Source organism: Chanos chanos, chromosome 6 (assembly GCF_902362185.1).
Source record: "Chanos chanos chromosome 6, fChaCha1.1, whole genome shotgun sequence".
In the NCBI taxonomy this organism is placed as follows: Eukaryota; Metazoa; Chordata; class Actinopteri; order Gonorynchiformes; family Chanidae; genus Chanos; species Chanos chanos.
In genome coordinates, this window is record NC_044500.1 from 49,659,558 (window position 1) to 49,686,254 (window position 26,697).

Below are 26,697 nucleotides of genomic sequence, written 5' to 3' on the forward strand. Positions count from 1 at the left end.
CCACAACAGTCAAATCAAAACAGGACGGCACCCCCTGACTTAATCCTCATGGCGGGCAAGAAAAAACTCCCAAAAAACCCAAAAGGGAAATGAGAAAATGGGAGAAATCTTGAGAAGGACCACAGAGAGAGGAGACCTCCTCTTGGCCAGACAGGTGTGCATTAGGTGCTGACCAAGTGGGCAGTTACAATTGAAAGTAAATTGGAGCATGAGCAAAGGGGATGGCGATGCTGACAGGAGGCTGACAGGGGGATGAAAGATGATAACACCAGGATGGATCAGTCCACAGGGCAGGAGGAGTCAGGATCACTGGTATCTCAGGAGTCGCATGTGTGGCTCGACAGACAGAGAGAGAGAGAGAAAGAGAGAGAGAGACATTGCTAGATGTTCATTTCCACATAATGGTTAAGGGAAAATATACATCATGTGCCGAGTGCAGGCAGGGACCACAGCAAGACTAGCTATTACAGCATAGTTAAAAGGGAGAGCTAGAAGGTAATACAGACATGAGGGCACTCTGGGACACAAGGCGCCACCCACTCCACAGCCAACAAACCTGAGTGAACATGTTAGAGTGGGGGGGGCAACAGCATCCAAACATCCCAGTTCACCAAACATTCTATGCCCAAGAACCCTCTAAATCTGCTCCTTTACCTTGTGAAGAGCTGTTAGCAAAAGGCTTGGCTAAACAGATAAGTTTTCAGCCTTGCCTTAAACATAGAGACTGTGTCTGAGTCTCGAACATTAATTGGGAGGCTTTTCCATAACTGTGGGGCTCTGTAAGAGAAGGCTCTGCCCCCTGCTGTAGCCATCACAACTCGAGGTACCAACAAATAGCCTGCACCTTTTGATCTAAGTTGGCGTGGTGGATCATAAAAGACCAGGACTTCGCGCAGGTACTGTGGCGCAAGACCATTTAGTGCTCTATAGTTTAATAGTAAGATTTTATAATCAATACGAGATTTGACTGGGAGCCAGTGCAGTGTGGATAAGATAGGAGTGATGTGATCATATCTTTTGGTTCTAGTAAGAACTCTGGCTGCTGCATTCTGAACTAACTGTAGCTTATTTATACACCTATTAGAACATCCAGACAGTAAGGCATTACAGTAGTCTAACCTAGAGGTAATGAAAGCATGAACCAATTTTTCAGCATCTTGAAATGACAATGCATTTCTTATCCTGTTAATATTTCTAAGATGAAAGAAGGCTATCCTGGTAATGTTATCTACATGACCTTCAAATGAAAGACTGGAGTCAATAATTACACCAAGATCTTTTACTGCCGCACCTGATGAAAGAGAAAGGCCATCCAGAGTTACTATGTGATCGGAAAGCTTACTCCTAGCTGCATGTGATCCTAGTACAAGTACTTCTGTCTTTTCAGAGTTAAGTAAGAGGAAGTTAGTAAGCATCCAGTGCCTAATATCCTTTACACACTCCTCAGTTTTGTTAAGCTGGTGTCGCTCGTCTGGCTTCGCTGAGACATACAATTGTGTGTCATCAGCATAGCAGTGGAAGCTAATACCGTGTTTACGAATAATATTACCTAGAGGTAGCATATATAAAGAGAAAAGCAGTGGGCCTAAAACAGAACCTTGTGGGACTCCAAACTTTACCTCGGTATGTGCAGAGAAGTCACCATTTACATCAACAAACTGATAACGATCAGTCAGGTAGGACCTAAGCCATAAGAGGGCCGTTCCCTTAACTCCAACAACATTTTCTAGTCTATCAAGGAGAATAGTATGATCAATGGTGTCAAAGGCTGCACTGAGGTCAAGTAGCACAAGCAAGGAGACACAACCCTGATCAGAGGCCAGTCATTTGCAACTTTATCCAGTGCTGTCTCTGTGCTGTGATGAGGCCTAAATCCTGACTGATGCAGTTCATGATTGTTATTCCTATGTAAGTATGAGCATAACTGCTGTGCTACAGCCTTTTCTAGGATCTTGGAGATAAAGGGGAGGTTAGATATTGGCCTGTAGTTGGACAACGAACAGGAGTCAAGGTCAGGTTTTTTAATTAGGGGTTTGATAACTGCTAGTTTAAACGATTTAGGCACGTAGCCAGTGCTAAGGGAGGAATTGTTTGATTTGTAGAAGAGGTTCGATGACTACTGGCAGTACCTGTTTGAGGAAACGTGTAGGTAAGGGATCTAATACACAAGTTGGTGATTTTGATGAAAAAATTAGTGAGGTTAATTCGGTCGCTTGAAGGGGAGTAAAACATTCTAATCACTGAACTGATATAGTTATATTGTTATCTACAGTGTTAGTGATCAAATTATCTGGTTTTAAATTTATAGTCTGAATTGTTTGCCTGATATTTTCAATTTTGCTGTTGAAAAAATTCATGAAGGCGTTGCCACTGTATATTGATGGTGTGCCTGTTTCTGAGGTGCTCTTATTCCCAGTTAGGTTTGATACGATATTAAATAAAAATCTAGGATTATTTTTGTTGTCTTCTATTAGGGTGGAGAGATACATTGATCTAGCGGCACTAAGAGCTTTTCTATAGCTCAGGAGGCTCTCCTTCCATGCTAACTGGAATACTACCAATTTAGTTTGGCGCCATTTACGTTCTAATTTTCGAGTGGTAAGTTTTAAGGCGTGTGTGTGCTCATCATACCAGGGAGCTAGTTTTTTCTCTCTGATTATTTTCCTTTTAAGTGGGGCCACAATATCTAAGGTCTTGCAGAATGTTAACTCTAAAGATTCAGTTGCCTGATCAAGTTCTGTGGGGTGTGACAGTGATCCAATCAAAGTTGATAACTCTGGGAGATTATTGATAAAGTTCTGCGTAGTAGCTGGCGTAAACGTACATTTATTATGATAGCGTGGCGAGGTGCATATATTATTACTAAGAAACATTTTGAATGAGATAAGATAATGATCTGAGATAGCTTCAGATTGTGGAAATGTGACTATACTTCCTACATTTAATCCGAATGTTAGTATAAGATCGAGGTTGTGGCCACCATTATGAGTGGGCCCTATGACCGTCTGATTAATCCCTACTGAATCTAGAATGGACACGAACGCTGTTCTCAGAGGGTCCTGTGGGTTATCAAAATGAATGTTAAAGTCTCCGACAATTAGAGCTATGTCTAAAGAAATAACAAGGTTTGAGATAAAATCTGCAAATTCACAGAGGAATTCAGAGTACGGCCCAGGCGGTCTATAGATAATAATTAGTGTGATAGACTGGGTAGACTTATTTTTTGTAGCTACATATGTTATGTTTGTATAAAGAACTTCAAACGCATTGAATTTATGTAGAGGTTTTTGAATGATGCCTAGGTTATCATTATAAATAACTGCAACGCCTCCTCCTCTGCTAGTTAGACGAGGCTGGTGTATATAACTGTATCCGGGAGGACTAGCTTCATTTAATGCGACATACTCATTTGGTTTGATCCACGTTTCTGTTAAACACAGTGCATTAAACTCCTGATCAGTAATAATTTCATTGACAGGTAACAATGAGTGAATGAGTTTAATCTCACACACACATACACACACACACAAAGAGGAAGAGAGAGAGAGACACAGAGAGAGAGAGAGAGAGAGAGAGAGAGAGAGATTCAGAATTTTTCTATTCAGAACATCTGTTGAACTGTAGCATATCGCACACCTGGCCTCGTGTTACGTTCATATATGCGCTGCTGGTCTTTAACCATTTATAACTTTAACCATTTATATTTATAAAAAAAAAACTACTGAGCCTCACACAGTCAGTTTCCGTCACACACATCCATAGCAAATAGGCAATAAGCTGACTTTTGTACAATAAAAGTCTCCAGTTTGACATTTTTTTAGGCTCTGATGGCTGTGATTACAGCCAACCCATATGTACATCACAGTCAGTCCTCCACCACAAAATCAAAGTACTTTTATCAGGTATGAACAAGTTAATGATTTAATAATAAGAATAAAAAGAAGTGGAAATGTTTAAACGTCTTAAAGCTACAAGTATTTCAGTTCAGAGAAGTATACAATAAATCATTTTATAGTACACTCACACTCAAAGAACGAACTAAACTAAAACTATGACTATGAGGGCAATTTAGATCATACAGTATCCTACAGAATGTGCACGCACACACACACACACACACACACACACACACACACGCACACGCACACACACATGCACACACACACACACACACACACACGCACACGCACACGCACATGCACACACACACAAATACACACACACACACATGCATGCACACACACATGCACACACACACACGCACACACACATGCATGCACACACGCGTGCACACAAACACACACACACATCCATGGTATCACATATGTTCTTATTCAAGGTCCTGATCGTAACTAATTTTAACCTTCAAACATTTGGCAGCTGTGTGGATGGGATCAGTTTACTTTTCTTCAGCCCTTAATCATTAGGTTAATCATTTATGGACAGGTCTAGTATTGGGGACAAAAAAGGAAAATTGTCTTTTTTTTTTTTTAAATATGTCTCTCTGAATAACCGCTAATATTGCTCTCCCTGAAAGGTGTGTCATTTATTTTGAGTCACTATCATTTATTTTGAGTCTTTGACATTTATTTTGAGTCACTATCATTTATTTTGAGTCACAGTCATTTATTTTGAGTCAGTGTCATTTATTTTGAGTCACTGTCATTTATTTTGTGTCATTGACATTTATTTTGAGTCACAGTCATTTATTTTGAGTCATTGACATTTATTTTGAGTCACTATCATTTATTTTGAGTCATTGTCATTTATTTTGAGTCACTGTCATTTATTTTGAGTCAGTGTCATTTATTTGAGTCACTGTCATTTATTTTGAGTCTTTTACATTTGTTTTGAGTCACTGACATTTATTTTGTGATTATAATGTGCAGCTGAAGATGCTTAATTATACGATTAATTAATTTTATTCTGAGGTACATTATATTGGCAGATGACTCCACATTTCACATTCTCTTGCTTCACCTGTGTTCAGTGAGGACAGAAAAGCGTGAGAGAGGTCTTCCTCACACACACAGCCCTGAGACTCACACACACACAGCCCTGAGACTCACACACACAGCCCAGTGTTCAGTGAGGAGAGAAAAGCGTTCTCCTCTCTTTGGGTTTCTGTGCAGGTTCGTACCAACGGGTTCAGAATTTTCCACTCACGTCACGTTGCTCAGAGGCAGGGACTGGTTGACCACCTTACAATAACATGCAAGAACTGGGTTAAACTGGTGTGTATGTTAATAATATTGGCAGACATCTGACTGATTGGATACCACAGTGCAGGGGCGTGGTCTCAGCAGTCAGTCCCGTGTGGAAGTAGCTGGGAGATCTGGTATAAATGTATAGCACCATGAGCTAATGTTCCTGCTTTTGGCTCCACTGGTCCATGATGAAGATCACTCTGCTCCTCACCCTCACCCTGCTAGCACAGGGCTACAGCAGTAAGTACACAAACACACACTGCGTTTGGTCGTTGGTGAACTTCTCGTCTCTTCTCTGAATATCATAGTGACTGAAGGTTTGGAGCATGAGCGTTCGTCTTTCATAATGAACATAGTCTTTGTCTTGGGTCAGTGAAAAAGTAACTCCCTCTTCTCCTCCGTCTAGACACGCTGGATTCCTGCGCGGGACGCTGCGGCTATGGGGTAGACTCCAGTTACACCTGTCAGTGCAACACGGCCTGCGAGCGCTATGGTGACTGCTGCACTGACTACTTCAGCCTCTGTAAAGGTGAGACCTCAAAGAAAAGCCAGCATTTCAAATGAGTCTTTTGTCTTCAAAATAAAAGTCTCCATGATCACAAGTGATAAAGTTTGTAATTATGCTTATTTATTACTAAACTGAAATATAGAAATGTGGATATAACATAGCTCTTCAATCCAGAGAGACAATCTATGAATGAATTTGCCTTCATTTCATTAAATCAGAATAGGCCTAAATCACTCACATATTCAAATGTAACTCTTTTGTACAAAGATTTGGCACTATGCTGTTTGGAACAACACCAGAGCAGGCAAACACAATATAATATGAAGCTCAGCTGTGCACACAGCTCCATATGAACAGTAACAGTGCAGGGACAGTGTAGACTGACAGAGCTGTTATATATGAATAGTAACAGTGCAGGGACAGTGTAGACTGACAGAGATGTTATATATGAATAGTAACAGGGCAGGGACAGTGCAGACTGACTGAGATGTTATATATGAATAGTAACAGTGCAGGGACAGTGTAGACTGACAGAGATGTTATATATGAATAGTAACAGTGCAGGGACAGTGTAGACTGACAGAGATGTTATATATGAATAGTAACAGGACAGGGACAGTGTAGACTGACTGAGATGTTATATATGAATAGTAACAGTGCAGGGACAGTGCAGACTGACAGAGATGTTATATATGAATAGTAACAGTGCAGGGACAGTGCAGACTGACAGAGATGTTATATATGAATAGTAACAGTGCAGGGACAGTGTAGACTGACAGAGCTGTTATATATGAATAGTAACAGTGCAGGGACAGTGTAGACTGACAGAGATGTTATATATGAATAATAACAGGACAGGGACAGTGCAGACTGACAGAGATGTTATATATGAATAGTAACAGTGCAGGGACAGTGTAGACTGACAGAGATGTTATATATGAATAGTAACAGGGCAGGGACAGTGCAGACTGACAGAGATGTTATATATGAATAGTAACAGGACAGGGACAGTGTAGACTGACTGAGATGTTATATATGAATAGTAACAGTGCAGGGACAGTGTAGACTGACAGAGATGTTATATATGAATAGTAACAGTGCAGGGACAGTGCAGACTGACAGAGATGTTATATATGAATAGTAACAGTGCAGGGACAGTGTAGACTGACAGAGATGTTATATATGAATAGTAACAGGACAGGGACAGTGCAGACTGACAGAGCTGTTATATATGAATAGTAACAGTGCAGGGACAGTGTAGACTGACAGAGATGTTATATATGAATAGTAACAGGACAGGGACAGTGCAGACTGACAGAGATGTTATATATGAATAGTAACAGGACAGGGACAGTGTAGACTGACAGAGATGTTATATATGAATAGTAACAGTGCAGGGACAGTGTAGACTGACAGAGATGTTATATATGAATAGTAACAGGACAGGGACAGTGCAGACTGACTGAGATGTTATATATGAATAGTAACAGGACAGGGACAGTGTAGACTGACAGAGATGTTATATATGAATAGTAACAGTGCAGGGACAGTGTAGACTGACAGAGGTGTTATATATGAATAGTAACAGTGCAGGGACAGTGTAGACTGACAGAGATGTTATATATGAATAGTAACAGTGCAGGGACAGTGTAGACTGACAGAGATGTTATATATGAATAGTAACAGTGCAGGGACAGTGCAGACTGACAGAGATGTTATATATGAATAGTAACAGGGCAGGGACAGTGCAGACTGACTGAGATGTTATATATGAATAGTAACAGGGCAGGGACAGTGCAGACTGACAGAGCTGTTATATATGAATAGTAACAGTGCAGGGACAGTGTAGACTGACAGAGATGTTATATATGAATAGTAACAGTGCAGGGACAGTGTAGACTGACAGAGATGTTATATATGAATAGTAACAGTGCAGGGACAGTGTAGACTGACAGAGATGTTATATATGAATAGTAACAGTGCAGGGACAGTGTAGACTGACAGAGATGTTATATATGAATAGTAACAGTTCGGGGACAGTGCAGACTGACAGAGATGTTATATATGAATAGTAACAGTGCAGGGACAGTGCAGACTGACAGAGATGTTATATATGAATAGTAACAGGGCAGGGACAGTGCAGACTGACAGAGATGTTATATATGAATAGTAACAGGACAGGGACAGTGTAGACTGACAGAGATGTTATATATGAATAGTAACAGTGCAGGGACAGTGTAGACTGACAGAGATGTTATATATGAATAGTAACAGTGCAGGGACAGTGTAGACTGACAGAGATGTTATATATGAATAGTAACAGTGCAGGGACAGTGTAGACTGACAGAGATGTTATATATGAATAGTAACAGTGCAGGGACAGTGCAGACTGACAGAGATGTTATATATGAATAGTAACAGGGCAGGGACAGTGCAGACTGACTGAGATGTTATATATGAATAGTAACAGGGCAGGGACAGTGCAGACTGACAGAGCTGTTATATATGAATAGTAACAGTGCAGGGACAGTGTAGACTGACAGAGATGTTATATATGAATAGTAACAGTGCAGGGACAGTGCAGACTGACAGAGATGTTATATATGAATAGTAACAGTGCAGGGACAGTGTAGACTGACAGAGATGTTATATATGAATAGTAACAGTGCAGGGACAGTGTAGACTGACAGAGATGTTATATATGAATAGTAACAGTTCAGGGACAGTGCAGACTGACAGAGATGTTATATATGAATAGTAACAGTGCAGGGACAGTGCAGACTGACAGAGATGTTATATATGAATAGTAACAGGACAGGGACAATGCAGACTGACAGAGATGTTATATATGAATAGTAACAGTGCAGGGACAGTGTAGACTGACAGAGATGTTATATATGAATAGTAACAGGACAGGGACAGTGCAGACTGACTGAGATGTTATATATGAATAGTAACAGGACAGGGACAGTGTAGACTGACAGAGATGTTATATATGAATAGTAACAGTGCAGGGACAGTGTAGACTGACAGAGGTGTTATATATGAATAGTAACAGTGCAGGGACAGTGTAGACTGACAGAGATGTTATATATGAATAGTAACAGGGCAGGGACAGTGTAGACTGACAGAGATGTTATATATGAATAGTAACAGGACAGGGACAGTGTAGACTGACAGAGATGTTATATATGAATAGTAACAGTGCAGGGACAGTGTAGACTGACAGAGCTGTTATATATGAATAGTAACAGTGCAGGGACAGTGTAGACAACTCATTTCTCTCTGTAATGAACCTCTCACCTCTCTCTGTGATGAACCTCTATCCGACCTGGTTGAAACAAACAGCTCAGGATTCGTGTAAGGGTCGGTGTGGCTACGGCACGGACTGGAACTATAACTGTCAGTGTAACTCAGCCTGCGAGCGTTACGGAGACTGCTGTGCTGACTACACCACCTACTGCACAGGTGAGCCTGCCCAGACCAAACACTGCAATTATCACAGGTGAGCCTGCCCAGACCAAACACTGCAATTATCACAGGTGAGCCTGCCCAAAGCAAACACTGCAATTATCACAGGTGAGCCTGCCCAGACCAAACACTGCAATTATCACAGGTGAGCCTGCCCAAAGCAAACACTGCAATTATCACAGGTGAGCCTGCCCAAAGCAAACATTGCAATTATCACAGGTGAGCCTGCCCAAAGCAAACACTGCAATTATCACAGGTGAAACTGCCCAAAGCAAACACTGCAATTATCACAGGTGAGCCTGCCCAGACCAAACACTGCAATTATCACAGGTGAGCCTGCCCAGACCAAACACTGCAATTATCACAGGTGAGCCTGCCCAAAGCAAACACTGCAATTATTGTTGTTTAAGTGTGTATCTAAGTGTTAAGCTACCTTTTTAAGTCAAAAAGAGGGTAAGCTCAGAGTGACAGCAGGTGACACACAGAGAGAGAGAGGAAGAGTGTCATTATTCCGTTTATTTTTGAGTTCAGCATTTATTTAGCAGCAGAGTGTCTTGTTCAAAACTACCATGTACTCATCTTAAAGAGCACAAGCTCCTGATATAATTCAATATTCAGAATCATGCTATTCATGTCACCATGGTTTCAGACTCTGAGGACATTACTGACGGGTGGATTTTGGCCAGTGGATTTGTGTTGCCTGCTGTTCCTTGTTCACATGTAGCAATATATATATAAAATATCACAAGATCAGGAGAAAAGACTCACCCATGTATTCCACCTGTTTTTAAAACGCAGCCCCTAAATGCCTCTCTGAGCTGCCTGTGACATACATATGTGCCCTGGACCTGCTGAACTACGGTCCAGTTTTTAAACAAGAAGGGGTTAGACAGGCCTCATCCTGTCTCTGTGCCTCTCACTACACTGTTAAAACAGCAAACTGTCACACTTTTTAACAACTGTTCACACGTGAATGATAAATTCATTTTTATAAAACAGCTAATCATTTTTAATTGCTAGTACTGTGCCACACAACCTTTATACGTATGTAACATCATTTATACTTATGTAACATCATTTATACGTATGTAACATCATTTATACGTATGTAACATCATTTATATGTAACATCATTTATACGTATGTAACATCATTTATACGTATGTAACATCATCTATACGTATGTAACATCATTTATACGTATGTAACAGTCACTGTCTGTCTTTCTCTCATTCCTCAATTTTCACTCTGATTTTCTTGCGTAAAGTTCACGCACTCCCAGGTCAAGGTCCCTCCTTATGGCTGCGTTTCGACTTCAAGCATTTAGAAACAGCCTTTTTTAGTCTTTTTTTTTTCAAAGCTGTTTGTTTTTTGGAAGATTAGCGTGAGGCTGCGCTGGTCACGACAGGCACCTGTGTTTACCCCTCGAGATTCCCACGGCACTTTGTCCCGCCAAGAATCACCACACAGTCACATGACTCAGACCCCACTGTCCTCTTGCTCCCAAAGCCGCCTGACAGGGCACAGATGCTCTTTGGTCGATCGCTTTGTCTGGTTTAGCTTTGATCTTAGGTTCAGAACAGACTCACATTCTCTCTCTCTCTCTGCGTGTGATTTACTGTATGATGGCACCTCACTATCAGGTTTTCCCTCCTGGTTTTCTGCTGAGTTGTAAAATGATGGTATTTTGGTGTTGTCTCTCCGTTTGCACTGTAAGTCCATGTCGTTGTCTCAGTGTTCCTCAGCTGTATTTTCTGATGGCTGATTTTTGGTATCAGTCCCTCTGAGTCCCTCTGTACTGTACGTCAAACTTCTGTTGCTCTCTCTCATGGAGCTGTGCTCTGCTGTGTTCAGAGGGCTCTGGCACCACAATCTCAGATGCAGATATTAAAGCGCTGTCAGAGAAACTCTACTCTCTGGACTACAATAAAGCCACAGCCTTTGAGGTGACCATCAGCCCACAGAGACTCATCTCCTCCTCACAGACCAGCGGCCAGATTGACTACTCTTCTAGCCCGTAAGACACACACACACACACACACACACACACTCACACACACACTCACACACACACACACACACACACACACTCACACACTCACACACACACACACACACAAACACACACATACACACACACACACACACAAACACACACAAACACCCCTCCTCCTTACAGACCAGCACACAGGTCAACTACTCTTCTAATCTGAAAGACGAACACACACACACACACCCATATGCCTCCATATGCCCCCACCCCCCCCCACACACACCCATATGCCTCCATACACTCACCCCCCCACACACACACACCCATATGCCTCCATACGCTCACACCCCCCCCCCACACACACACCCATATGCCACCATACGCTCACCCCCCCACACACACACACACCCATATGCCTCCATACGCTCACCCCCCCCCCACACACACACCCATATGCCACCATACACTCACCCCCCCCCCACACACACACACCCATATGCCTCCATACGCTCACCCCCCCCCACACACACACACCCATATGCCTCCATACACTCACCCCCCCCCCCACACACACACACCCATATGCCTCCATATGCTCACCCCCCCACACACACACCCATATGCCTCCATACGCTCACCCCCCCACACACACACTTTGTGTAATTATTTTGTGCAGTCTGTTCCAGTATGTGGATGAGGCCACTCTCTTCTCCAAGCCCACCTACAAAGCCCTCATTAATCTGCTGGACAACTACCAGCGAACCACGGGTGTGACAGAGAGCTTCAGCTCCCAGCAGCTTTCAGAACAGGACACTTTCCTCAGAGAGGCCATTAGCTACACCACAGTGGGAAAAGAGCTCTATGCATTCCTCAACAGCAAAGGTATCAACCAATCACAGTCACCGCTGATCACATGGGTTAAAGTATCAAAAACCATATCCAGTAAGGTGGTGTGAAGGTATAAACCAGTATAAACCAGTCACAGTCACCGCAGATCACATGGGTTAAAGTATCCAAACCATATACAGTAAGGTGGTGTAAAGGTATCAACCAATCACAGTCACCGCAGATCACATGGGTTAAAGTATCAAAAACCATATGCAGTAAGATGGTGTAAAGGTATCAACCAATCACAGTCACCGCAGATCACATGGGTTAAAGTATCCAAACCATATCCAGTAAGGTGCTGTGAAGGTATAAACCAGTATAAACCAGTCACAGTCACCGCAGATCACATGGGATAAAGTATCAAAAACCATATCCAGTAAGGTGGTGTAAAGGTATCAACCAATCACATTCACTGCAGATCATATGGGTTAAAGTATCAAAACCATATCCAGTAAGATGGTGCAATAAAGAGGCCAGTATGTCTGTAGTGAAGTCCTCTGGCAGAAACAAGGCCAGATTTCTTAGTAGGACGTGTGAGTGTCTCATCAGACAAAGCCATGGTCCAGTATTCCCTCTGTCAGGCACTGCTAGAGAAAATCAGCACTGGTCTACGTTCATACAGACCCAGGAACCTCCTACCCTTACAAACACAGCACACTCAGACCAATAAACAAAATACACAAACAGGGAGTCCTGCTGCAGCAGAGAGAGTCTGACAGAGACCTGCAACTACTGGGTCCTTCTCAAGTTTGTCTCTGCCTGAAAAGCTATGAGCCGCTGTGTCTGTTTGCTCAGTTGTATTTCTCTGGTGTTTGTCAGGTGTTTACAGCACAGAGACTGTTTTCCTGTTTTCAGAAGTGTTTGTTTCTCTGGTGTTTGTCAGGTGTTTACAGCACAGAGACCGACTTCATTTACGACCTGAAAATGATGTGGTTCGGACTGTACTCTCGCTATAACGGAAAAATGGACTCCAGTGGCTTTGAGCACATCTTTGCAGGTCAGTGTGTGTGTGTGTATGTGTGTGTGTGTGTGCGCAGGGGAGCCTGATGATGGTAAAGTGTGTGTATGCTGATTTTTACATGTGTGTGTGTCTGTAGGGGAAATTAAGGGTGGGAAGGTGTCTGGCTTCCATAACTGGGTGCAGTTTTACCTGCTGGAGAAACGCGGACTACTGAATTATTACAGCCACAGCTTCAATGGACCTGTGAGTGTTTAACTATTACAATCACACCTTCAGTACATCAGTAAGTATTTAACTATTATAATCAGACCTTCAGTGAGCCAGTAAGTATTTAACTATTATAATCAGACCTTCAGTGAGTCAGTAAGTATTTAACTATTACAGTCACACCTTCAGAGTTTCAGTAAGTATTTAACTATTATAATCAGACCTTCAGTGAGTCAGTAAGTATTTAACTATTATAATCACACCTTCAGTGAGTCAGTAAGTGTTTAACTATTATCATCAGACCTTCAGTGTGTCTGTAAGTATTTAACTATTATAATCACACCTTCAGAGTGTCAGTAAGTATTTAACTATTATAATCACACCTTCAGTGAGTCAGTAAGTATTTAACTATTATAATCAGACCTTCAGTGTGTCAGTAAGTATTTAACTATTATAATCAGACCTTCAGTGAGTCAGTAAGTATTTAACTATTACAGTCACACCTTCAGAGTTTCAGTAAGTATTTAACTATTATAATCAGACCTTCAGTGAGTCAGTAAGTATTTAACTATTATAATCAGACGTCTAAACTAGTCCGGATACTGTAAGTTTGTCTGTAAGACCCTCTCTCTCTCTCTCTCTCTCTCTCTCTCTCTCTCAGTGGACATCATACCCAGACGTGTTGGGGATGCAGTTTAACTGGGACGGCTACTATAAGTCAGTGGGCTCGGCCATCATTGGTGCAAGTCCTGAGTTTGATCTTGCCATGTACAGCCTCTGCTACATTACACGCCCTGGAAAACGGTGAGTGTTTCCCTTTTTCACTCACCACTCTCTCTATGGACCTGTCTCTCATATCTCCACAAGCCACTACCCATCCATCCATCCACCTATCCATCCATTCATCCATCCATTCATCCATCCATCCATTCATCCATTCATCCATCCATCCACCTATCCATTCATCCATCCATCCATTCATCCATCCATTCATCCATTCATCCATCCATCCATTCATCCATTCATCCATCCATCCATTCGCCCACCCATCCATCCATCCATCCATTCATCCATCCATCCATCCATTCATCCATTCATCCATCCATCCACCTATCCATCCATTACACATCCTGGAAAACAGTGAGTGTTTCTCTTTTTTACTCACCACTCTCTCTATGTACCTATCTCTCATATGTCCACATATGCACCTATACACTTACACTAGACACACTGTTACTGGAACAGAGGAGTAGACCACAGATTCCAACTACAATCCGGCTGGACGACGGAAATTTGAATTGGCAAAACTACTGAGGAAATAGGACAGGGACTGAGGAGCTTGAAATACTGGAGATTGTATTTAATTCCACAGACTGGAGCTTGTATTTAATTCCATAGACTGGAGCTTGTATTTAATTCCATAGACTGGAGCTTGTATTTAATTCCACAGACTGGAGATTGTATTTAATTCCACAGACTGGAGATTGTATTTAATTCCACAGACTGGAACTTGTATTTAATTCCACAGACTGGAGATTGTATTTAATTCCACAGACTGGAGATTGTATTTAATTCCACAGACTGGAGCTTGTATTTAATTCCATAGACTGGAGCTTGTATTTAATTCCACAGACTGGAGATTGTATTTAATTCCACAGACTGGAGATTGTATTTAATTCCACAGACTGGAGATTGTATTTAATTCCACAGACTGGAGCTTGTATTTAATTCCACAGACTGGAGATTGTATTTAATTCCACAGACTGGAGCTTGTATTTAATTCCACAGACTGGAGATTGTGTTTAATTCCACAGACTGGAGCTTGTATTTAATTCCACAGACTGGAGCTTGTATTTAATTCCACAGACTTGAGAAAGGTGCAGGGCTGGGTGGGAGGGTGTTGTATCCCAGTGAACAGGGATCTACCTGCAGTAAAGCCTGTCCTCTTCTCACTGAACACAGACTGTCACTCAGATGAATTTAAAGATGGCTCACAGAGAGGAAGGGGAGGATACAGACAGACCACTCTCCTGTCCTGTGTCTCTGTCCAGACACACCACTCTCCTGTCCCGTGTCTGTCCAGACACACCACTCTCCTGTCCTGTGTCTCTGTCCAGACACACCACTCTCCTGTCCTGTGTCTCTGTCCAGACAGACCGCTCTCCTGTCCTGTGTCTCTGTCCAGACACACCACTCTCCTGTCCTGTGTCTCTCTCCAGACACACCACTCTCCTGTCCTGTGTCTCTGTCCAGACACACCACTCTCCTGTCCTGTGTCTCTGTCCAGACACACCACTCTCCTGTCCTGTGTCTCTCTCCAGACACACCACTCTCCTGTCCTGTGTCTCTGTCCAGACACACCACTCTCCTGTCCTATGTCTCTGTCCAGACACACCACTCTCCTGTCCTGTGTCTCTCTCCAGACACACCACTCTCCTGTCCTGTGTCTCTGTCCAGACACACCACTCTCCTGTCCTATGTCTCTGTCTGAGTGAGAGTTTGTTGTTTGTACAACTGTGTGTCACACAGGGAACAGCTCATTCTGCTCACCTGTCCCTTCATCTGTCTCCTCTTTCAGGTGTCAGCTTAGCATTGGAGGACAGCCTCTGGTCATTCAGACGTACACCTGGAATAATTCCTCTTACGGAGACGGCAAGAAATACATCGGCTCAGCGTACCCTGCTACTCCCTAAGACAATTAACCAATCAGATCTCACAGAGCGGAATCCCCAACAGACGAGGCTGAGAAAACTAGCAGATACACTGCTTGTTACACCCGGGGACCCTCATAACTAATTTTTAAATGACTTGGATATCTAAAAAAATTGGTTTAGATATTAGCAGATGGTATGGACTGATTGGCTTTTTTAAAATCCATTAAAGTTCAATATGATCAACACTGAATTCCTGTCAATTCAACAGCTTGCTGTCTGTATGTGGGTGTGCTTGTATGTGTGTGTGTGTGTGTTGTGAGAGAAGGAGAGAGGAAGAGTGAGAGCGTGTGTGTGTATATATATTAGAAGTGTACAGAGACTTCATTATCTGTTCAACCGACAAAATTATTTGTCTCTGTATCTGTATTCGGATAGTGCACGGGAAGTGGGCGTGGTTTATACCTGAAATCACATTACATACGGTAAATGTATTTTCAAACCCGATATTCACTGGCAATGCAGTTTTTGTGTTCAAGCACTTGTGGAGTCTGTGTTTTTTGAAAGATTCCTTTTAAATTTGGGACATCTTGTCAGTGAGGCCTTGTTATCGTACACAAGAAATTTCAGAATGATTGATGCAAAGGTGAATGATACTGGTTCATCTGCATATTAATTAGTAGATGAAGCAACTTGATTGGCTTGTGGTGGCCATGGTTTTAGATATAGCAACGTTTCCTTCATAAATTAGACAGAGGTCAGTGTAAGGGTTTTACGACAGAGGTCAGTGTAAGGGTTTTACAACAGAGGTCAGCGTAAGGGTTTTACGACAGAGGTCAGCGTAAGGGTTTTACGACAGAGGTCAGCGTAAGGGTTTTACGACAGAGGTCAGCGGAAGGGTTTTACGACAGAGGTTAGTGTAAGGGTTTTACGACAGAGGTCAGTGTAAGGGTTTTACGACAGAGGTCAGCGTAAGGGTTTTACGACAGAGGTCAGCGGAAGGGTTTTACGACAGAGGTTAGTGTAAGGGTTTTACGACAGAGGTCAGTGTAAGGGTTTTACGACAGAGGTCAGTGTAAGGGTTTTATGACAGAGGTCAGCGTAAGGGTTTTACGACAGGGGTCAGTGTAAGAGTTTTACGACAGAGGTCAGTGGAAGGGTTTTACGACAGAGGTCAGTGTAAGGGTTTTACGACAGAGGTCAGCGTAAGGGTTTTACAACAGAGGTCAGCGTAAGGGTTTTACGACAGAGGTCAGTGTAAGAGTTTTACGACAGAGGTCAGTGTAAGGGTTTTACGACAGAGGTCAGTGTAAGAGTTTTACGACAGAGGTCAGCGGAAGGGTTTTACGACAGGGGTCAGCGTAAGGGTTTTACGACAGAGGTCAGCGGAAGGGTTTTACGACAGAGGTCAGCGGAAGGGTTTTACGACAGAGGTCAGTGTAAGAGTTTTACGACAGAGGTCAGCGTAAGGGTTTTACGACAGAGGTCAGTGTAAGAGTTTTACGACAGAGGTCAGTGTAAGGGTTTTACGACAGAGGTCAGTGTAAGAGTTTTACGACAGAGGTCAGTGTAAGGGTTTTACGACAGAGGTCAGCGGAAGGGTTTTACGACAGAGGTCAGTGTAAGAGTTTTACGACAGAGGTCAGTGTAAGGGTTTTACGACAGAGGTCAGCGGAAGGGTTTTACGACAGAGGTCAGTGTAAGAGTTTTACGACAGAGGTCAGCGGAAGGGTTTTACGACAGAGGTCAGTGTAAGAGTTTTACGACAGAGGTCAGCGGAAGGGTTTTACGACAGAGGTTAGTGTAAGGGTTTTATGACAGAGGTCAGCGGAAGGGTTTTACGACAGAGGTCAGTGTAAGGGTTTTATGACAGAGGTCAGTGTAAGAGTTTTACGACAGAGGTCAGTGTAAGGGTTTTACGACAGAGGTCAGCGGAAGGGTTTTACGACAGAGGTCAGTGTAAGGGTTTTATGACAGAGGTCAGTGTAAGAGTTTTACGACAGAGGTCAGTGTAAGGGTTTTACGACAGAGGTCAGCGGAAGGGTTTTACGACAGAGGTCAGCGTAAGAGTTTTACGACAGAGGTCAGCGGAAGGGTTTTACGACAGAGGTCAGTGTAAGAGTTTTACGACAGAGGTCAGCGGAAGGGTTTTACGACAGAGGTCAGTGTAAGAGTTTTACGACAGAGGTCAGCGGAAGGGTTTTACGACAGAGGTCAGTGTAAGGGTTTTACGACAGAGGTCAGCGGAAGGGTTTTACGACAGAGGTCAGCGTAAGGGTTTTACGACAGAGGTCAGTGTAAGGGTTTTATGACAGAGGTCAGTGTAAGGGTTTTACGACAGAGGTCAGTGTAAGGGTTTTATGACAGAGGTCAGTGTAAGGGTTTTACGACAGAGGTCAGTGTAAGGGTTTTATGACAGAGGTCAGTGTAAGAGTTTTACGACAGAGGTCAGTGTAAGGGTTTTACGACAGAGGTCAGCGGAAGGGTTTTACGACAGAGGTCAGCGTAAGAGTTTTACGACAGAGGTCAGCGGAAGGGTTTTACGACAGAGGTCAGTGTAAGAGTTTTACGACAGAGGTCAGCGGAAGGGTTTTACGACAGAGGTCAGTGTAAGAGTTTTACGACAGAGGTCAGTGTAAGGGTTTTACGACAGAGGTCAGTGTAAGGGTTTTACGACAGAGGTCAGCGGAAGGGTTTTACGACAGAGGTCAGCGTAAGGGTTTTACGACAGAGGTCAGCGTAAGGGTTTTACGACAGAGGTCAGTGTAAGAGTTTTACGACAGAGGTCAGTGTAAGGGTTTTATGACAGAGGTCAGCGTAAGAGTTTTACGACAGAGGTCAGCGGAAGGGTTTTACGACAGAGGTCAGTGTAAGGGTTTTACGACAGAGGTCAGCGTAAGGGTTTTACGACAGAGGTCAGTGTAAGAGTTTTACGACAGAGGTCAGTGTAAGGGTTTTACGACAGAGGTCAGCGGAAGGGTTTTACGACAGAGGTCAGTGTAAGAGTTTTACGACAGAGGTCAGCGGAAGGGTTTTACGACAGAGGTCAGTGTAAGAGTTTTACGACAGAGGTCAGCGGAAGGGTTTTACGACAGAGGTCAGTGTAAGGGTTTTATGACAGAGGTCAGCGTAAGGGTTTTACGACAGGGGTCAGTGTAAGAGTTTTACGACAGAGGTCAGTGTAAGGGTTTTACGACAGAGGTCAGCGGAAGGGTTTTACGACAGAGGTCAGTGTAAGAGTTTTACGACAGAGGTCAGCGGAAGGGTTTTACGACAGAGGTCAGCGGAAGGGTTTTACATAGCATGTTTTGTGTTGATCAGGCTGGTGGTTCAGACGCACATGAGTATTAAACATAAAAAAACCTTATTATGCCACCACTGTTTGATTGACACATAGCTCTGATGTTATTTGACGTAGCAACTATTCCTTTGCAATTCAGAGCATACCCCAAAGGCCCTACAAGTTAAATTTTGCATCAGTTGAAGTTACGGTTCATGAGAAGAAGATTTTTAAGTATATTTTTGACATGTTAAAATTGGGTTTAAAATGTGCATGTTCAAGCGCTGGTGGAGTCTGTGTTTTTTGATGGATTGCTTTCAAATTTGGAATGTCCTGTCAGTGAGGCCTTGTCATTGTACACAAGAAATTTCAGAATGAATGATACAATGGTGAATGTTACTGGCTAGTTTCCATATTAATTAGTAAATGAAGCGACTTTATTGGCTTGTGGCAGCCATGTTTTTTGATGTAGCAGCTTCTTCTTTGCAATTTAAGTCGAGATTTGGTTCAAGATGATGTGTTTCAAATTTCATGCAAATAAGCCCAACTGTTCAGGAGTAGATGTCATTTTTGCTGAAATCATAATTATGCAAATTAGCTCAAAATCCAATATGGCAGACTTGAAAGATTCAAGAGGCAAAGTTACTCCTTGTGATGAGGGGAACTTGAACAACAAGTTTCTTGACGTTTCGTCACATGGGTCAAGGGGGCTGAGCTTTTGAAAATGGGGCTTTCAATCCAAGATGGCTGCCAGGCCATGTGACCTATGGATGCCATATCATAGACAATTATTCAGGATATGACCCTCTACCATCCTACCAAATCTGGTGACTTTTGGATTAGAGATAAAACCGCATCACAGGCATATTCACACAGCTAAGCCCAACAGTGTGCTTGGCAGTGTGATCCTCCACACGGCTCTACTGACACAGTAAAGGACCATTTTAACAGGAACACACAGCCCTGCTCCCTGGCTCTGCCAGTCTTCATCTAATCTGAAATGTAAGCACTTCAACAAGGCTCATCAATGTCATTCTCAGGATGGAAACATGGAAAAATTAAAGCATTAGAAACATTAAAAAGACTTAATTATTGCATTGGCAATTTGAGGTGAGTTTACACATTGTACCTCATATTTCACAACAGCTGCTAGCAGTGCTAACCAGTAGGATTATTTAATACCGCTTAACTTAATACTAAAATAGACCAAGACCATCTGAATGAGCCCTGAGGAATGGTCACAGTGTATAAACTAAACACATCCCCCTCCTGGCACTGTCAAGAAGTTTATATTCTCATGAATGATGTAGCAAAACCAATACCACCAGACAAAATAAACAGAGTGGATGGATTTGGATGAATTGTTGAAAGGATGGATGAAGCGTTGGATGGACTGATGGATGGATAGACAGATGCCAAGTAGACAGATAGATGTTTTATTTACTCCTCTGGAATCTCAAGCCAATGGCCACACAAGCAAACAGACAGGCAATTCAGAACTACAGAGACAAACACAATATGACCCATTGCATAATTTGTTTGTACTTTTTTAAAATCGCATTAAAAGAGTTCCCAAACGTAAAGTAGCCCATTTCCTAATCATCGAGTGTTAAATCCTGATAAAAGGCATCATGGCAGTGCAGGTTGGATTCCCGGCCGGGCGGGGTCCCTGACGCGTGACGTTTGCGCGTTCTCCCTGTGTCCGGGTGGGTTTTTGAACTTCTCCCACAGTGCAGAGACATGCAGGTCAGGTGAACTGGAGACACTGGATTGCATCTAGCTATGAACGTGAGTGTATTTGTCTGTGCGTCTGCCCTGCAATGGACAGGCAACCTGTCCAGGGTGTTTCCCGCCTTTCGCCCAGTGAACACTGGGCCAGTCTCCAGCAGCCCCCCTGATCCCTAATTAGCTTTGTGAGTGAGTAAATCCTGATAAAATAAACATGTTGCTGTCATTGTATTAAAGGAACAGGATTGTAAAAGTTAATATATTAATTAAAACATGTAAAGCGTGTGTGTGTGTGTGTGTGTGTGTGTATGTAGAGTATGTATGAGTCTTCTGAAAATACATCAAAATCATCTGACATTATCACCATAACTAGAGCATTCAGTTTTTATTTGTGGCATAACCTCAGTTGAGAGGGGACAGTAAACCCAGGATAGAGGGGCTGAGTGAATGTGGTCTGGACTTTGTGGAGGAGGGTCATTGTGTCTGAAACCTCATAGAAAGACAGAGTTCCCATCTTGTGGTCTACATACACTCCTATTCTGGAGGAACTGGGAGTGGTGGGGAGTGACATGACTTTATCATTGTGGAAGAAAACATATTTAGGGCCAGCTCTGATGGTAGGAAGGCAGGCCAATGCCCAGGACTGATTATTTTTCCCAAACCCACAGTTCTTACCCGATCCTTTCCTGCCCATGCTTTTGTACGACACTGCGACAGAAATTCCAGTGCCCCCCCTCTGCCTCCCAGTAACAGCGTGCAGACACACTCTCTCTGCACAGCACCTGAAAGCAGCTGTCAAACCTCTCCGGATGATCAGAGTATGGCTGGACGCTGCCGGTCCACGTCACCACTCTGTTCCCCTCAGACAGACGGAGGTTTTTCTGCACTGTGTTCATATCCAGTGACAGCTCACACCAATCTGATGAAGTTAAGGAATAGACTGAAAATTAAGTTTGTCGAAATCAATAACTATTAAGAAATGAATAGGCATTTTGCAGTGAAACCTGTAAGAATCGCAGGTACAACAAAATATAACATCAAGTTACTAAAATATTCAGTATATGTAAATATACTATGTCAATAAAATGTTTATGCAAATATGTAAATGCAACTATGTAAATATATGTTATGGACCACCTGGTGGAGAATAGTAATTTCTCTCTTTTGCACAAACAGAATCTGGAGAAGTTTTGCACAAGCCAGTAAGGCACTGTTCTCCTTCTCTAGGCATTTTCTCAGAGGAATATATGACCATTGATCTGTTTGTCTGTTTATTGACCCGTTTGACTGTTTACTGACCTGTTGATTGACCTGTTTGTCTGTTTACTGACCTGTTTATTGACCTGTTTGTCTGTTGATTGACCTGTTGATTGACCTGTTTGTCTGTTGATTGACCAGTTGATTGACCTGTCTGTCTGTTGATTGACCTGTTGATTGACCTGTTTGTCTGTTTACTGACCTGTTGATTGACCTGTTTGTCTGTTTACTGACCTGTTGATTGACCTGTTTGTCTGTTGATTGACCTGTTTGTCTGTTGATTGACCTGTTGATTGACCTGTTTGTCTGTTGATTGACCTGTTTGTCTGTTGATCGACCTGCTGATCGACCTGTTTGTCTGTTGATTGACCTGTTGATTTACCTGTCTGTCTGTTGATTGACCTGTTTGTCTGTTGATTGACCTGTTGATTGACCTGTCTGTCTGTTGATTGACCTGTTTGTCTGTTGATCGACCTGTTGATCATTATTCAATTCTCACATTCAGTTTATGTTACAGCTCATGTGTAATTCAATTAAATTTATTTTACTGTTTAATTCTCTGTATGCATGTGTGTGTACGTGTGTGTGTGTGTGTGTGTGTGTGTGTGTGTGTGTGTGTGCATGAAGCTCATATTGTAATACCTCTTCTCTTGTCCTGGGTTCATGTATGTGTGTGCGTGCGTTTGTTTGTGTGTGCACGTGTGTGTGCAAATGTGTGTGTGTGTGTGTGTATGTGTGTGTGACTCACATTGTAAGAACTCTTCTCTTGTCTTGGGTTCATGTGTGTGTGTGAGTGTGTGTGTGTGTGTGTGTGTGTGTGTGTGACTCACATTGTAAGAACTCTTCTCTTGTCTTGGGTTCATGTGTGTGTGTGTGAGTGTGTGTGTGTGTGTGTGTGTGTGTGTGTGTGTGTGTGTGTGTGACTCACATTGTAAGAACTCTTCTCTTGTCTTGGGTTCGTGTGTGTGTGTGTGTGTGTGTGTGTGACTCACATTGTAAGAACTCTTCTCTTGTCTTGGGTTCGTGTGTGTGTGTGTGTGTGTGTGTGTGTGTGACTCACATTGTAAGAACTCCTCTCTTGTCTTGGGCTCATGAGGAGCACTGATCTTTAGCTTTGTCACTTTAAAACAAAAATATAAGAAAATTAGACATGAATTTGTTTTATGTAATTTGTCTATTGTGGTAAATTCTTCATAAAATGAAATCATGTTTTCAAACAGATCTGTTTTCAAGAATATGAAGTATAATATTTTGGTTTTCTGAAAACAATATTCTTTTTTTCCCAATGGAATGTTCTCATTATTCACTGTGTCTGCCTCTTCCTCTGCCCGTCATACTCACTAGTTCTCTCCCTCCAGTAGAACTCTTTTTCAAATCAACCTCTGTGTTACAGTGGGGAAAATCACACAGGTACAGTCACTCAGCCCACTGGAGCTGCCCTGCCTACGAAGGGAAGGGCCTGAGAATATCTACAGTGGTTCTGCATTCTCTTACCCAGGCCTTGGAGCAGGTGGGGCTGGTTGTCTCTCAGCGCACAGTAAAAGGCAGATTTGACTCGGTCTCCTCCAGAGTGCAGTGCAGTAAAGAGCTCCCTCATTTTCTCCTGACTGGTCCTGGCTGCGCTGATCTGTGAGTACGTCTCCTCATGGAGCATGCCCAGTGACAGCAGCTCATCTGCTATGGGCATCACCATGGTAACCCTCTGGATTAACTCCGCTCTCTGTTCATCCACTAACCGGGAGTCTGAGGAGAAAATGAAGAGTCACAGACTCAAAGTGTTATAAACACTGCAGCACACTCACAGCACTGAACGCCTGAGCACACCTTAACACACCTTAACACACTGAACTGTCAGAGAAATAGTTACAGATTTCACACTGCAGCACACTCACAGCACTGAACACACCTTAACACACCTTAACACACTGAACTGTCAGAGGTAAACTAATGTTTGTGTTTGTGTGTGTGTCTGTGTGTGTGTGTGTGTGTGTGTGTGTGGGGGGGGGGGGGGGGGGGGGGGGCGGTATACGAACCCAGTTTTTGTTGTGTGTCCTGACTGACATCAGCACATCCATCACAGTCTGTCCTCTTGAGCAATAAACACATTAATGATTATTGGTTAACAGTTAAACCACAGGAACTCTAGAACCACATTAATGGTCGTTGGTTAACAGCTAAGCCACAGGTCTAAGAACACATTAATGGGCAAGTCATAGGAACTCTAGAACCACATTAATGGTTATTGGCTAATAGTTAAGGCATAGGAACACATTAATGGTTATTGGTTAATAGTTAAGGCATAGGAACACATTAATGGTTATTGGTTAATAGTTAAGGCATAGGAACACATTAATAGTTATTGGTTAATAGTTAAGGCATAGGAACACATTAATAGTTATTGGTTAATAGTTAAGGCATAGGAACACATTAATAGTTATTGGTTAATAGTTAAGGCATAGGAACACATTAATAGTTATTGGTTAATAGTTAAGGCATAGGAACACATTAATGGTTATTGGTTAATAGTTAAGGCATAGGAACACATTAATGGTTATTGGTTAATAGTTAAGGCATAGGAACACATTAATAGTTATTGGTTAATAGTTAAGGCATAGGAACACATTAATAGTTATTGGTTAATAGTTAAGGCATAGGAACACATTAATAGATCGCGCTGTAGTATGAGTTTTTGAATGAGATTTCATGACTGGCTCATGCTGCAAGTCTAAAAATGATCAATCGCTTCGCGGAGCAAAAGACGAGTGAATCCAACTATCGTTTGACGCTGTGTGCAAACTAGAAAATTCTACGTTTTTGTTCTCATTCTTAGCTGCTTCATGTTGTACATGAAAATCGAGAATATGTGCGATTACAAAGCAAAACGGCAGTGACGGACAAATGAGAGTTCAAAACTGGATCCAACCATCAACTGCCGCTGTGTGGAATCCGTCATCGTACCACTGGAGGCCTAAAACTTTCCCCATTCATTTTCAATGGGCCCATTTATTTTGAATAAGAAAATAAGCGATTAAAACGGCAATAAAAAAATAATAAAAAGTGGACCGATCAATTAGCTGTATACAAACACACGACAAAGCATTCGGACGGACCTGTTACCGCTGCAACAGAATCATTGTCATGAAAACTGCTGGAGCACTTATGGTAAGAACACCGACCGGAATAAAAATAATAACTGGAGAAGCATTACCGCGAGAACATGTGAATGTTACTGTGCCACAGCATCAGCGAATCTTAACTGTAGAAATACTGGATCTGTCTTGTTGGGCATCGGCGTTTTGATCATTAAAAATAATAAACAGGCACAACAATAGTTTCTGGTCTCAGGCTTCTTTATTGAAGTCACGCTCAGATGGTAATTCAGGCGAAACAGGAGCAGAGAGGAGACTCTCCTGCGCACACGCGCGCGCACACACACACACACACACACACACACTGGGTCTTGATGTTACAGACTAAAGAAAACACTCTCTCACGCATGGATACATCGCTGCTACCCATGGCCCCTTGACCTTGGCTGCCATAGGTAACACACACCTCAGACTCCCACACTGGAGACTGGAGTGAGTTCGCTCTGTTTAACTCACCAGTCCATGCCAACAGTATGAGTTTGGTTCTGTGAATGGGGAAAATGTGCAGATATATGGATATGAGTGTATGGAGATGCATACGTGTTGTACGTGCAGGTGAGTGTGTCAGCGAGTGCATGTGAGGATGCGTCTCCTCTAATCTTAACATAACAAAAGAACAAAAGAACATTCTGGTGTTAATATTACAGAGAACATTCTGGTGTTAATATTACAGAGAACATTCTGGTGTTAATATTACAGAGAACATTCTGGTGTTAATATTACAGAGAACATCCTGGTGTTAATATTACAGAGAACATTCTGGTGTTAATATTACAGAGAACATTCTGGTGTTAATATTACAGAGAACATTCTGGTGTTAATATTACAGAGAACATTCTGGTGTTAATATTACAGAGGACATTCTGGTGTTAATATTACAGAGAACATTCTGGTGTTAATATTACAGAGAACATCCTGGTGTTAATATTACAGAGAACATTCTGGTGTTAATATTACAGAGAACATTCTGGTGTTAATATTACAGAGAACATCCTGGTGTTAATATTACAGAGAACATTCTGGTGTTAATATTACAGAGAACATTCTGGTGTTAATATTACAGAGAACATTCTGGTGTTAATATTACAGAGGACATTCTGTTGTTAATATTACAGAGAACATTCTGGTGTTAATATTACAGAGAACATTCTGGTGTTAATATTACAGAGAACATTCTGGTGTTAATATTACAGAGGACATTCTGGTGTTAATATTACAGAGGACATTCTGGTGTTAATATTACAGAGAACATTCTGGTGTTAATATTACAGAGAACATTCTGGTGTTAATATTACAGAGAACATTCTGGTGTTAATATTACAGAGAACATTCTGTTGTTAATATTACAGAGAACATCCTGGTGTTAATATTACAGAGAACATTCTGTTGTTAATATT

The 26,697-nt window shown here is 42.3% G+C and overlaps 2 protein-coding genes across 2 annotated transcripts; one reads left to right on the plus strand and one right to left on the minus strand.

The window, feature by feature from the left end:
- Positions 1 to 5,383: 5,383 nt before the first annotated feature.
- On the plus strand, positions 5,384 to 15,928 carry LOC115815614 (poly(U)-specific endoribonuclease-like). The gene is made up of 9 exons (XM_030778579.1): positions 5,384 to 5,447; positions 5,614 to 5,736; positions 9,064 to 9,183; positions 11,041 to 11,203; positions 11,856 to 12,061; positions 12,951 to 13,064; positions 13,165 to 13,271; positions 13,897 to 14,039; positions 15,814 to 15,928. Exons 1-9 carry the CDS (start codon positions 5,393 to 5,395, stop codon positions 15,926 to 15,928), a joined length of 1,146 nt encoding a protein of 381 aa, XP_030634439.1. The 5' UTR covers positions 5,384 to 5,392.
- Positions 15,929 to 21,232: 5,304 nt separating this feature from the next.
- Positions 21,233 to 25,670, minus strand: LOC115815524 (tripartite motif-containing protein 16-like). Its single transcript, XM_030778478.1, has 4 exons — positions 25,646 to 25,670; positions 23,646 to 23,894; positions 23,212 to 23,271; positions 21,233 to 21,813 (listed from the first exon to the last, which is right to left on the minus strand). The coding sequence occupies exons 1-4, from the start codon at positions 25,668 to 25,670 to the stop codon at positions 21,566 to 21,568; spliced, it is 582 nt and encodes a 193-aa protein (XP_030634338.1). The 3' UTR covers positions 21,233 to 21,565.
- Positions 25,671 to 26,697: the final 1,027 nt, after the last annotated feature.

Bases quoted from the DNA above. Each gene is read 5' to 3' on its own strand.
- LOC115815614 (XM_030778579.1), top strand. From the start codon at position 5,393: ATGATGAAGATCACTCTGCTCCTCACCCTCACCCTGCTAGCACAGGGC. The intron at 5,737-9,063 runs GTGAGACCTCAA...TGAAACAAACAG, and splicing joins CTACTTCAGCCTCTGTAAAG to CTCAGGATTCGTGTAAGGGT. The intron at 13,065-13,164 runs GTCAGTGTGTGT...GTGTGTCTGTAG, and splicing joins CTTTGAGCACATCTTTGCAG to GGGAAATTAAGGGTGGGAAG.
- LOC115815524 (XM_030778478.1), bottom strand. From the start codon at position 25,670: ATGGGTAGCAGCGATGTATCCATGC. The intron at 23,895-25,645 runs GTGAGAGAGTGT...TTTTCTCCTCAG, and splicing joins TAGCAGCGATGTATCCATGC to ACTCCCGGTTAGTGGATGAA. The intron at 21,814-23,211 runs GTGAGTCACACA...TAACTTCATCAG, and splicing joins AAGAGAGGAGTTCTTACAAT to ATTGGTGTGAGCTGTCACTG.